At 42.9% G+C, this 11,450-nt stretch overlaps 1 protein-coding gene and 1 pseudogene across 1 annotated transcript; both read left to right on the forward strand.

The window, feature by feature from the left end:
• The first annotated feature begins 376 nt into the window (after positions 1 to 376).
• LOC136174545 (olfactory receptor 5AN1-like) lies at positions 377 to 1,318 on the forward strand. The gene has a single exon (XM_065944721.1). It carries the CDS (start codon positions 380 to 382, stop codon positions 1,316 to 1,318), a length of 939 nt encoding a protein of 312 aa, XP_065800793.1. The 5' UTR covers positions 377 to 379.
• A 392-nt stretch (positions 1,319 to 1,710) lies between these two features.
• On the forward strand, positions 1,711 to 11,234 carry LOC136174546 (olfactory receptor 5AN6-like; annotated as a pseudogene).
• Positions 11,235 to 11,450: the final 216 nt, after the last annotated feature.

An 11,450-nucleotide genomic window follows, 5' to 3' on the forward strand; every position in this document is an offset into this window, starting at 1 on the left:
TGGAGAAATGATAGGCTACCCAATCCAGTCTTGTTAGGCTTCCCTGGTGGCTCAGTTGGTAAAGGATCCGCTTGCAACGCGGGAGACCTGGGTTCAATCCCTGGGTTGGGAAGATCGCCTGGAGAAGGGAAAGGCTACTCACTCCAGTATTCTGGCCTGGAGCATTCCATGGACTCTATAGTCCATGGAACACTGAGAAGGCACTTCTTGACAATTCAAGATGAAAAGCTGGGGTCTTTCCCTAGGACCCTGGAGCATTTCCACTTTTCCAGTGCTCAGTGGGGGAAAATATGTTGTATATGAGACGTGTAATGCTACCATGTCACGAGTAGGCAATGTATCCTCTGGTCATTTTTCTGATTTTAGGAGTGTCAAGCCAATGATTGGAGGAGGCAATATCACAGAGATCACTTATTTTATCCTCTTGGGATTCTCAGATTTTCCCAGAGTCATCGCAGTACTTTTTGCTGTATTCCTGGTGATATACATTTTGACCCTGACGTGTAACCTGTCGCTCATCATCTTAATAGGAATAGACTCCCACCTCCACACCGCCATGTATTTCTTCCTCAGTAACCTGTCCTTCATGGACATCTGCTACGTGACTGCCACAGTCCCCAAGATGCTTTACGACTCCTTCCGGGAACAGAAAATTATCACCTATGTGGACTGTGTGATTCAGAATTTCGTATTCTCAACCATGGGGTTGAGTGAGTCTTGCCTCATGACTGCCATGGCTTATGACCGATATGTTGCCATTTGTAACCCACTCCTCTATTCCTCAATCATGTCGCCCGCTCTCTGTGGTCGGATGGTGCTGGGATCCTACTTGGCTGGACTCTCTGGTTCTATATCCTATTTGTGTTTCTTGTCGAAGTTCCAGTTCTGTGGGCCTAATGTCATCAACCACTTCTTCTGTGACATGCCCCAGCTGTTAGTTCTGTCCTGCACTGACACGTTCTCTGCACAACTCTTTACTGCTTTATCGACAATGATCTTTGGGATACTAAATGTTTCCATTATCTTGATATCCTATGTCTACATTGGCATCTCCATCTTGAAGATCACTTCCGTGAAAGGCAGATCCAAAGCTTTCAAAACCTGTGCTTCCCACCTGACTGCAGTGAGCCTCTTCTATACCTCAGGGATATTTGTCTATCTGAGCTCCAGCTCCGGTGGTTCTTCCAGCTTCGACAGATTCGCATCGGTCTTCTACACGGTGATGATTCCCATGCTGAATCCTTTGATTTACAGTCTGAGAAACAAAGACATCAAAGATGCCTTGAAGAGGTTGCAAAAGATGAGAGCGTGTCGCTGAGGCCATAGACTGAGATTTCTGATGGATTTGTCTTTTTAGAATCATCTTAACCCTCAACAATATTCACAAGAGAGGACTATAAAATTCCTGACGCCTTTGACAAAGACGGCTTAATTTGAAAAGCCATATGCCAGTATGGACCAACAGCTGACTTGTTGCCACATGAACACGATATCTATGTCCTGGAGATTCATAGTTTTCATTCTCCATGAGATGTGGCATCAACATTTATTAATATATCTGTAAGTATTTGTGAAATGTTAAGGTTTAGAACCTTGCTATTCCTCTTTTGCTTCTCAGTGGGAGCCCTGTTCAATCTCGGGCTTCTGACCCTGAAGCAGAGACAGCTGACACAGACCTCAGGAGTGCGTAAACCTTGTCTCCCAAATATCATGACACAGCGCAATCCAGATGTGGTGGTGGCCAAGGTTTGTTCTGTGTTTCTGATGACAATGTACGCAGAGACAAGGTATACTATTGGCCTGCTTGGACTTCCTTGGTGGCTCAGCTGGTGAACAGTCCGACTGCAATGCGGGAAACCTGGTTCGATACCTGGGTTGGGAAGATCCCCTGAAGAAAGGAACATCTACCCACTCCAGTATTCTGGCCTGGAGAATTCCATGGACTGTACAGCCCATGGGGTCATGAAGAGTTGGACATGATTGAATGACTTTTACTTTACTTTGCTTCACTTCATCGGCCTGATTGTGCCTCCTGGGAAGACCAGTTTGACACAGCTTATATTTGTGTAAGTTCTTCTCAGGGAGAATTACCCCATAAGCTTGGGAATATATCCTAGGCTCCACCACTGTAATCTATTGAAGGCGGAGGTGGCTTGAATGAGAAAGAGGAACGGAATGAAGCATGTGTTTCCTTCTGTACCATTTACTGACAAGTTTCAAGATGTAATTTCTTGCCTCTAGTGTACAAAGGGGATTTCTGGTGGGGATGATATTAAAAATCAATGTCACAATCAATAGAAATTTCTAATATTGTATGACTCAAATCTCTCTCTCCCATCAAATTTGGAAAAATCACTCTAAGATGGAAGGCTTCCCAAGTGGTGCTAGTGATAAAGAATCTGCCTGCCAATGAAGGAAATGCAAGAGATGCAGGTTTGATCCCTGGGTTGGGATGAGAGAGTCATTTCCTAGGCAGGGCGATAAGAAGTCTAGGGGTCCCCAAGGAGAGAGAGGTCTGGAATACTCAAGAAGGAAGAAAGGACATAGTTTTTACATTTTTCCCTCTACATTCCTTAGGATTATATAACAATAATGTATCCTGCCTGAGCACAGTCTCTGGATTAAGCCCTCTGGCTGATTCTGTTTTCTTAAAACATAAATTATGGGAGTAGATCTGGCCTTTACAAGGATGCATCCTCACTGAGGACAGTCTCTGGATTAAATCTTTTGGCTAATTCCGTTATCATAAAATATAGATTATGGAAATATATGTGGTGAAGACTTTACAACCTCCAGACATTCTTTGGATTCATTGAAGAGTATATAACTCCTTTGCTGGCACTAGCAAGGGGGTAGTCTTCCTACCCCCTTTTGATGTCTGTGTCAGAAGCTTTATCTCCTTTATACTTTAATACAACTTTATTACACAAAAGATCTGAGCGGTCAAGCCTGATCTCTGGCCCTGGATTGAATTCTTCTCTTCCGGACACCAAGTACCCCGGTGTCTTTGCCTGATTCATGAAGCAACAATCTTTCAGAAAGATCCCTTGGAGTAGGAAGTGGCAACCCACTCCAGTACACTTGCCTAGAGATATCACATGAGCAGAGGAGCCTGTAAGCTACAGTGCATGGGACTGCAGAGTCAGAGGCAACTAAGTACATCCTTGTTGGACACAGACAGTGTGATCATGCTACCAAATCATTTCTGCTATTTCAGGCATCTGAACATGTTTGATGTGATGAGAATTGTATGAGAATTCATGTACATAATAAAGTTACTAAATATTTCACACCGTAGAAGAAGAACAAATATGAAAAACTGGTATAAAGTCTTTTCTTTTATCTGTGTTCAACATTTGATGTCCCCAAAACTTGTGATTGTATGGTGTGGTATAATGGATGGAATAGAAAGGTTAGAGTTACTTTAATGCTGATATTTGCCAGGAAACCTTAAGGTGCAAAAGAGGAAAAAGATTTAAGATAGGCAGGGTTCTTAACTCTGGCCAATTTTCATCTTCAGTAGGAGGATGTAAGTTTGTGGTCCTTGTGATCTGTTTAAAAATAAGAACAAGATGGGTACTGACTGTTGACTTGCCAGATTTCCGACTTCAAGAAACTGATATAAAGTACATATTTCTCCCGGCAATAAGAAGCCTGTGCCCCAGAGTGAGAGATCTGCCCCCGCTCACGGCAACTGAAAAAGCCCAAGTGCAGCAACAAAGATCCAGAATAGTCAAATACATAAATTTCTAAAAAATAAATAAAAATTACAATTCAGTGAGTTTGTCAAATGCATCTGTTCAGTTCAGTTTCTCAGTCATGTCCAACTCTCTGTGACCCCATGGACTGCAACACTCCAGGTCTCCCTGTCCATCACCAACTCCTGGAGTGTACTCAAAGTCATGCTCATTGTGTCAGTGATGCCAAACATCCAACTCATCCTCTGTTGTCCCCTTCTCCTCCCGCCTTCAATCTTTCCCAGCAGCAGGGTCTTTTCAAATGGGTCATTTCATCACATCAGGTGACCAGAGTATTGGAATTTCAGCTTCAAGAATGAATATTCAGGACTGATTTCCTTTAGGTTGGACTGGTTGGATCTCCCCGCATTTCAAGGGACTCTGAAGAGTCTATTCCAAACCACAGCTCAAAAGCATCACTTCTTCATAGTCCGACTCTCACATCCAGACATGACTACTGGAAAAGCCATAGCTCTGACTAGACAGATCATTGCTGGCAAAATAATGTCTCTGCTTTTCAATACACTGTCCAGGTTGATCATAACTTTTCTTCTAAGCAGTAAGCATCTTTAAATTCATGGCTGTAGTCACCATCTGCAGTGATACTGGAGCCCCCCAAAATAAAGTCTGTCACTGTTTCCCCATCTATTTCCCATGAAGTGATGGGACCGGATGTCATGATCTTGACATGTTTTCTGAATGTTGAGCTTTAAGTCAACTTTTTCAGTCTTCTCTTTCACATTTATCAAGAGGCTCTCTAGTTCTTCTTCACTTTCTGCCATAATGTTGGTGCCATCTGCATATCTGAGGTTATTGATATTTCTTCCAACAATCTTGATTTCAGCTTGTGCTTCCTCCAGCCCAGCATTTCTCATAATGTGTTCTGCATATAAGTTAAATAAGCAGAGTGACAATATGCAGCCTTGATGAGCTCCTTTTCCTATTTGGAATCTGTCTGTTGTTTCTTGTCCAGTTTGAACTGTTGCTTCCTGACCTGCATACAGATTTCTCAAGAGGCAGATCAGGTGGTCTGATATTCCCATCTCTTTCAGAATGTTCCACAGTTTATTGTTTTCTACACAGTCAAAGTGTTTGGCATAGTCAATAAAGCAGAAGTAGATGTTTTTCTGGAACTCTCTTGCTTTTTCAATGAGCCAGCATATGTTGGCAATTTGATCTCTGGTTCCTCTGCCTTTTCTAAACTAGCTTGAACATCTTGTAGTTCAGGGTTCACGTACTGTTGAAGCCTGGCTTGGAGAATTTGAGCATTACTTTGCTAGCGTGTGAAATGAGTGCAGTTGTGTGGTAGTTTGAGCATTCTTTGTGTTTGCCTTTCTTAGGGATTGGAATGAAAACTGACCTTTTCCAGTCCTGTGGCCACTGCTGAGTTTTCCATATTTCCTGGCATATTGAGTGCAGCACCTTGACATCATCATGTTTTAGGATTGGAAATAGCTCAACTGGAATTCCATCACCTCCACTAGCTTTGTTTGTAGTGATGCTTCCTAAGGTCCACTTGACTTCAGATTCCAGGATGTCAGGCTCTGGGTGAGTGATCATACCATCGTGATTGTCTGGGTCATGAAGATCTTTTTTGTACAGTTCTTCTGTGTATTCTTGCCACCTCTTCTTAATATCTTCTGCTTCTCTTAGGTCCATACCATTTCTGTACTTTATCGAGCCCATCGTTGCATGAAATGTTCCCTTGGTACCTCTAATTTTCTTGAAGAGACCCCTCATCTTTCCCATTCTATTGTTTTCCTCTATTTCTTTGCATTGATCACTGAGGAAGGTTTTCTGATCTTTCCTTGCTATTCTTTGTAACTCTGCATTAAAAAAAAAAAAAAAAGGAACTCTGCATTCAAATGGCTATATCTTTCCTTTTCCCCTTTGCTTTTCACTTCTTTTCTTTTCACAGGTATTTGTAAGGACTCCTCAGACAGCCATTTTGCTTTTTTGTGCATTTCTCTCTCTTGGGGATGGTGTTGATTCCTGTCTCCTGTGTTGATTCCTGTCTCCTGTACAATGTCACGAACCTCTGTCCATAGTTCATCAGGCACTCTGTCTATCAGATCTAGTCCCTTAAATCTATTTCTCACCTCCACTGTATAGTCATAAGGGATTTGATTTAGGTCATTCCTGAATGGTCCAGTGGTTTTCCCCACTTCCTTCAACTTTCACCATATTAGAGAGCTGATTTTCCTAATTAGGTCTATTTCTGATCTTCCTATATTTGTAAAATCTGGAATGAGGAAACGTCACATTAATACAATTAATGGACACATGCTAACGATGTCCATTTACTGTCTTTTGTCCCCTACAAAAGAATTACAGTATATCTTCAAGAGAATTTTCTAATTAAGGGTGTAGATTATACATGAAAGGCACAGGTTAACTTGACTTTGATGATTCAAGCTTGTATAGCTATTCAGCTGCAAGACTGAAAAATATGAAGAGTACTTTTATTTGTAGAACGAAAGCATCTGCTTCTCTCATGTTTTTCTCAGCAGATGCCACCGATCAGGTCCATGGAAGGGGACAGAAATCACACCTCTGTGGTCATGTCTGTTCTCCTGGGAATCTCAGATGACAAAGAGTTGCAGCTGAATGTCTTTCCGATCTTCCTAGGGATGTACCTTGTGACCCTCATCTGTAACCTGGGTCTTCTCATCCTGATCAGCATGGACTCCCACCTCCATACACCTATGAATTTTTTTTTCAGTGTCCTATCTTTTATTGACATCAGCTATTCTTCTTCTATTACAACAAGGATGCTTTCAGATTTCTCCAACGTTGAAAAAGCTATTTCCTTTGTCGCCTGTGCCGCCCAGGACTTCGTTGCATCCTGCTGGGATCTGACCGAGTGCTGCCTTTGTTCCTCGTGGCCTGTGACAGGTCCGCTGCTGTGGGCAGCCCCTGCAGTACTCCGCCGTCATGGCTCCCGGCCTCTGCCAGAAGAAGGTTGCAGGGGCCTTTGGGAGTGGTTTCCTTGCTAGCTTAGTTCAAGCAGTCTCTTGCTTTAATCTCTGCTACTGTGGCCAAATCTCATCTGGCATTTCTTCTGTGACATACCCCAGATTATTTCCTTGTCTTGTTCCAATCCCTTCATTGGTCAAATTATTATTATTTTTTTGTGGCTGGGATTCTTTCTGGATTTGGTTCTTTCCTCCTATCCTATGGTTTCACTGCAGTTTCCATTCTGGAAATCTCCTCCATCAAAGGCAGTGCCAAGGCCTTCCACACCTGTGCCTGCCATGTGACAACTGTGACTCTCTTCCTTGGCACAGGCCTCTCTCTGTAACTGTTTCCTCTGTCTAGCCAGCCGAAGAAACAGGACAAGGTCATGTCAGTGTTCCATGTTATCCTTATCCCCCTGTAAAGCCCTTTTGTGTTTGGTCTGAGGGACAAAGTGATCGATGAGGCCCAGAAGAGAGTGATAGAGGGCCACATGCGGGCATCAGTAAGGGTAACTTTGGTGCTGGTGTTATTACTCTTATAAGGAAGACAAGGGTGAGAATATGTAAGAGAATATTTGTAGGACACAGGAATAACTAAGTAGAGAGATAAGGAAAGGTCTGGCTTGTTTTTTGGAGGCATTATGTTTATTTTTTCATTTAGTTTTTCTTATGTTTTATTTTTATTGATTTACTTATTTATGATATAGTTGTACAATATTTTATATGTTTCATGTGTACAACATAATTGTCCAGAAGTTTTGAAGTTGTCATTCCATTTATAGCTATTATAAAATATTGGCTATAATTTCCTCTGCTGTGTAATACATCTTTGTAGCTCATTTATTTTATAACTAGTAATTTTCTCTCTTAACCCCCTCCATGTATCTTACCACTTGCATTTTCCCTCTTCTTTCTCCACTCCATCAACCACTAGTTTATTCTCTATATCTGTGACTCTTTTCTGTTTTGTCATGTTTTCTAGTTTGTTTCACTTTTTAGATGCTACCTTTAAGTGGATATCATATAGCATTTTCCCTTCTCTGACTTATTTCACTTAGAAGAATCCCTCTAAGTGCATCCATTTGCTGTAAATTACAAAATTTCCTTCTTTTTTATTGGTGAGAGGAATTCCATTATATCTATATCACATCTTTTAACCCACTCATTTATTGATGGACATGGGTTGCTTTCACATCTTGACTATTATAAATAATGTTGTTATGAACATTGGGGTTCATGGATCTCTTCTCCTAGTGTTTTCATTTTTTGAATGTATGCTCATGAATGGAATTGCTGTGTCATGTGGCAGTTCCATATCTAGTCTTTTGAGAACCCGCTCCACCTTGTTTTCCATGGTCGCTGCTGGTGCCACTGTGCTTAGCTGCTGTTCTGTTTAGTTTAAAAGCCTATTTCCATGCTTAGACCCAGGTAGACAAAACCAGACCCTGAAAACAGGGTTTCTAATAAATATTGTATGTAGTGCAAGGACAAGAACTTAGGAAACCAACACACTATTCTTTTTTTTTTTTTCCATTTATTTTTATTAGTTGGAGGCTAATTACTTTACAGTATTATAGTGGTTTTTGTCATACATTGACATGAATCAGCCATGGAATTACATGTATTCCCCATCCCGATCCACCCTCCCACCTCCCTCTCCACCCGATCTCGCTGGTCTTCCCAGTGCACCAGCCCCGAGCACTTGTCTCATGCATCCAACCTGGGCTGGTGATCTGTTTCACCCTTGATGATATACATGTTTCGATGCTGTTCTCTCGAAACATCCCACCCTCACCTACTCCAACAGAGTCCAAAATCTGTTCTGTACACTTGTGTCTCTTTTTCTGTTTTGCATATAGGGCTATCATTACCACATTTCTAAATTCCATATATATGCATTAGTACACTGTAATGGTCTTTATCTTTCTGGCTTACTTCACTCTGTACAATGGGCTCCGGTTTCATCCATCTCATTAGTGTTGATTCAAATGAATTCTTTTTAATGACTGAGTAATATTCCATGGTGTATATGTACCACAGCTTCCTTATCCACTTGTCTACTGATGGACATCTAGGTTGCTTCCAAGTCCTGACTATTATAAACAGTGCTATAATGAACTTTGGGGTGCACGTGTCTCTTTCATATCTGGTTTCCTCGGTGTGTATGCCCAGAAGTGGGATTGCTGGGTCATATGGCCATTCTATTTCCAGTTTTTAAAGAAATCTCCACATTGTTCTCCATAGTGGCTGTACTCGTTTGCATTCCCACCAACAGTGTAAGAGGGTTCCCTTTTCTCCACACCCTCTCCAGTACTTATTGCTTGTAGACTTTTGGATAGCAGTCAATCCTGACTGGCATGTAATGGTACCTCATTGTGGTTTGGATTTGCATTTCTCTAATACTGAGTGATGTTGAGCATCTTTTCATGTGTTTGCTAGCCATCTGTATATCTTCTTTGGAGAAATGTCTTTTTAGTTCTTTGGCCGATTTTTTGATTGGGTCATTTATTTTTTTTGAATTGAGCTGCAGGGGTTGCTTGTATATTTTTGAGATTAATCCTTTGTCTGTTGCTTCGTTTGCTATTACTATCACCCAATCTGAAGTCTGTCCTTTCACCTTGCTTATAGTTTCCTTTGTTGTGCAAATGCTTTTAAGTTTCATTAGGTCCCATTTGTTTATTTTTGTTTTTATTTCCAATATTCTGGGAGGTGGGTCATAGAGGATCCTGCTGTGATTTATGTCGGAGAGTGTTTTGCCTATGTTCTCCTCTAGGAGTTTTATAGTTTCTGGTCTTACATTTAGATCTTTAATCCACTTTGAGTTTCTTTTTGTGTATGGTATTAGAAAGGGTTCTAGATTCATTCTTTTACAAGTGGTTGACCAGTTTTCTCAGCACCACTTGTTAAAGAGGTTGTCTTTTTTCCATTGTACCCACTATTCTTTTATTCACTGCTTTGTTCTTTCCTTTTTAAAATTAAGGATTTATTCATAGATCAAAAAAAATATAATACAATAGTGTATATAATTTAATAGATGAAAATTAATTAAAGTGGACAGTTTATAGTATTAATCTTGAACAGAAAGTGTGCATGTGTGTGTGAGTGTGAAAAACACACATACATCGAGTTGACAAGGGAGAAGGAAAGAGAAAGATGTAAAGAGAGACAGAGAAGGGGGAGGAGAGGAAAGAAGAGCAAAGGAGGGGCCGAGAGGAGAAGGACAAAGTCGTCTACTATTATTCCCAGGTCACCTCCTCCTTCCTTCTTACTCCTTGAGCCTTTTTGTGGAGTGGATTGTGAGAAAGTGTTGGCAGAAAAGAATGGTAGAAAGAAAAGTCACTTTCAAGGTTAAGAGCAGGGGAGAAGCTAAGAAGATAGAAAGCAGTCACAGCTGTCAGTTACTGGGTTTAGGTGGTCCTAGAAAGCCTGCAGGGACCTGGCCAGGCCTCGGGGATGGAAGCTGCCATGCTTCTGCGAGTGTGGTGACAACCCTTCTTTAATTCGCAAAGTGTGATTTGTGACCAGAAGCGTGTCCTCCATTGCTTGGCCATGGTGCACCAAGTCTGTTTTGGTCGTCTGTCTGCAAAGCTATGTTAAGTAAATCTGTTCAGGAGGGAGGAGCTAAGATGGTGGAGGGATAGGACGGGGAGTCCACTTCCTCCCCGACAAATTCATCTAAAGAGCATCTGAATGCTGAGCCAACTTCACAAAACAACTTCTGACCGCTAGCAGAAGACATCAGGCACCCAGAAAAGCAGCCCATCTTCTTTGAAAGGAGGTAGGACAAAATATAAAAGATAAAAAGAGAGACAAAAGAGGTACGGAGGGAGACCCTTCCTGGGAAGGGAGTCGTAATAGAGGATGTTTGCAAATACCAGGAAATGCTCTCACTGGCGGGTCTGGGGGACGTTTTCAAATCTCGGAGGGCAACCTAACTGAGAGGAAAAATGAATAAAACCCACAGATTACAAGCCTAAAAGGAACTCCCAGCAGAAAAGTACCCCAGATGCCCACATCTGCCACCAGCAATTGGGTTCAGAACGGAGAGGAGCGGGTGGCATTGCTTAGGGTAAGGAGCGGGCCCGAATGCCCTGAGGGCAATCGGAGGGAGCTAAGTGAGATAGCAACTTAAACTGTGGGATAGCAAGAGAGAGAGAGAGAGAAAATTAACCGGCCCAAACACACTGCCGGCTGTTCGGAGAATAAAGGGACTGAGCAATTCCAGAGAAGAGCTAGCCAGCGGCGGTCTGGCCCATCCCCCAGCGGAGGCCGGAGGCAGGGTGGAGGGGAAAGGGGCAAACTTGGCCCCAGAGACAGCATCCCTACCAAACTGCAAACAGGCTCCCAGGTTCTAACCAAAGACTTCCTGAGATTCTGGATGGTCGACATCCGGGGGGTCGCAGCTAAACACAAGACGCACGAACCTGACTGGCGCGGGCAGAAACTGAGGCTGGGGCCGTGGAGGGGAGAAGGCGCACCCCACCCGGGGAGAGGGCGCCCGTCAAGCTCCTGGCTGCCTGAGCTGCTCCGGCAGGGGTAGGCACAAAACGCAGGCCCACCCGAGTCTGCGCTTTTGTGGAGTACCCAAAAACTGGAACCGCACGCAATGCAGGGCACACTCCATATAGAGCAGCCAGGAGCCTGAGCAGTGCAGACGGGGAGAGCACACACCCATGAGCGGGGGCAAACCCAGTGTGGCCGGAACACAGCGAGTGCTCCCTGCACACGCCAGGGACATTTGTCTGCAGTGCCCCTC

Source organism: Muntiacus reevesi, chromosome 9 (assembly GCF_963930625.1).
Source record: "Muntiacus reevesi chromosome 9, mMunRee1.1, whole genome shotgun sequence".
Classification (NCBI taxonomy): Eukaryota; Metazoa; Chordata; class Mammalia; order Artiodactyla; family Cervidae; genus Muntiacus; species Muntiacus reevesi.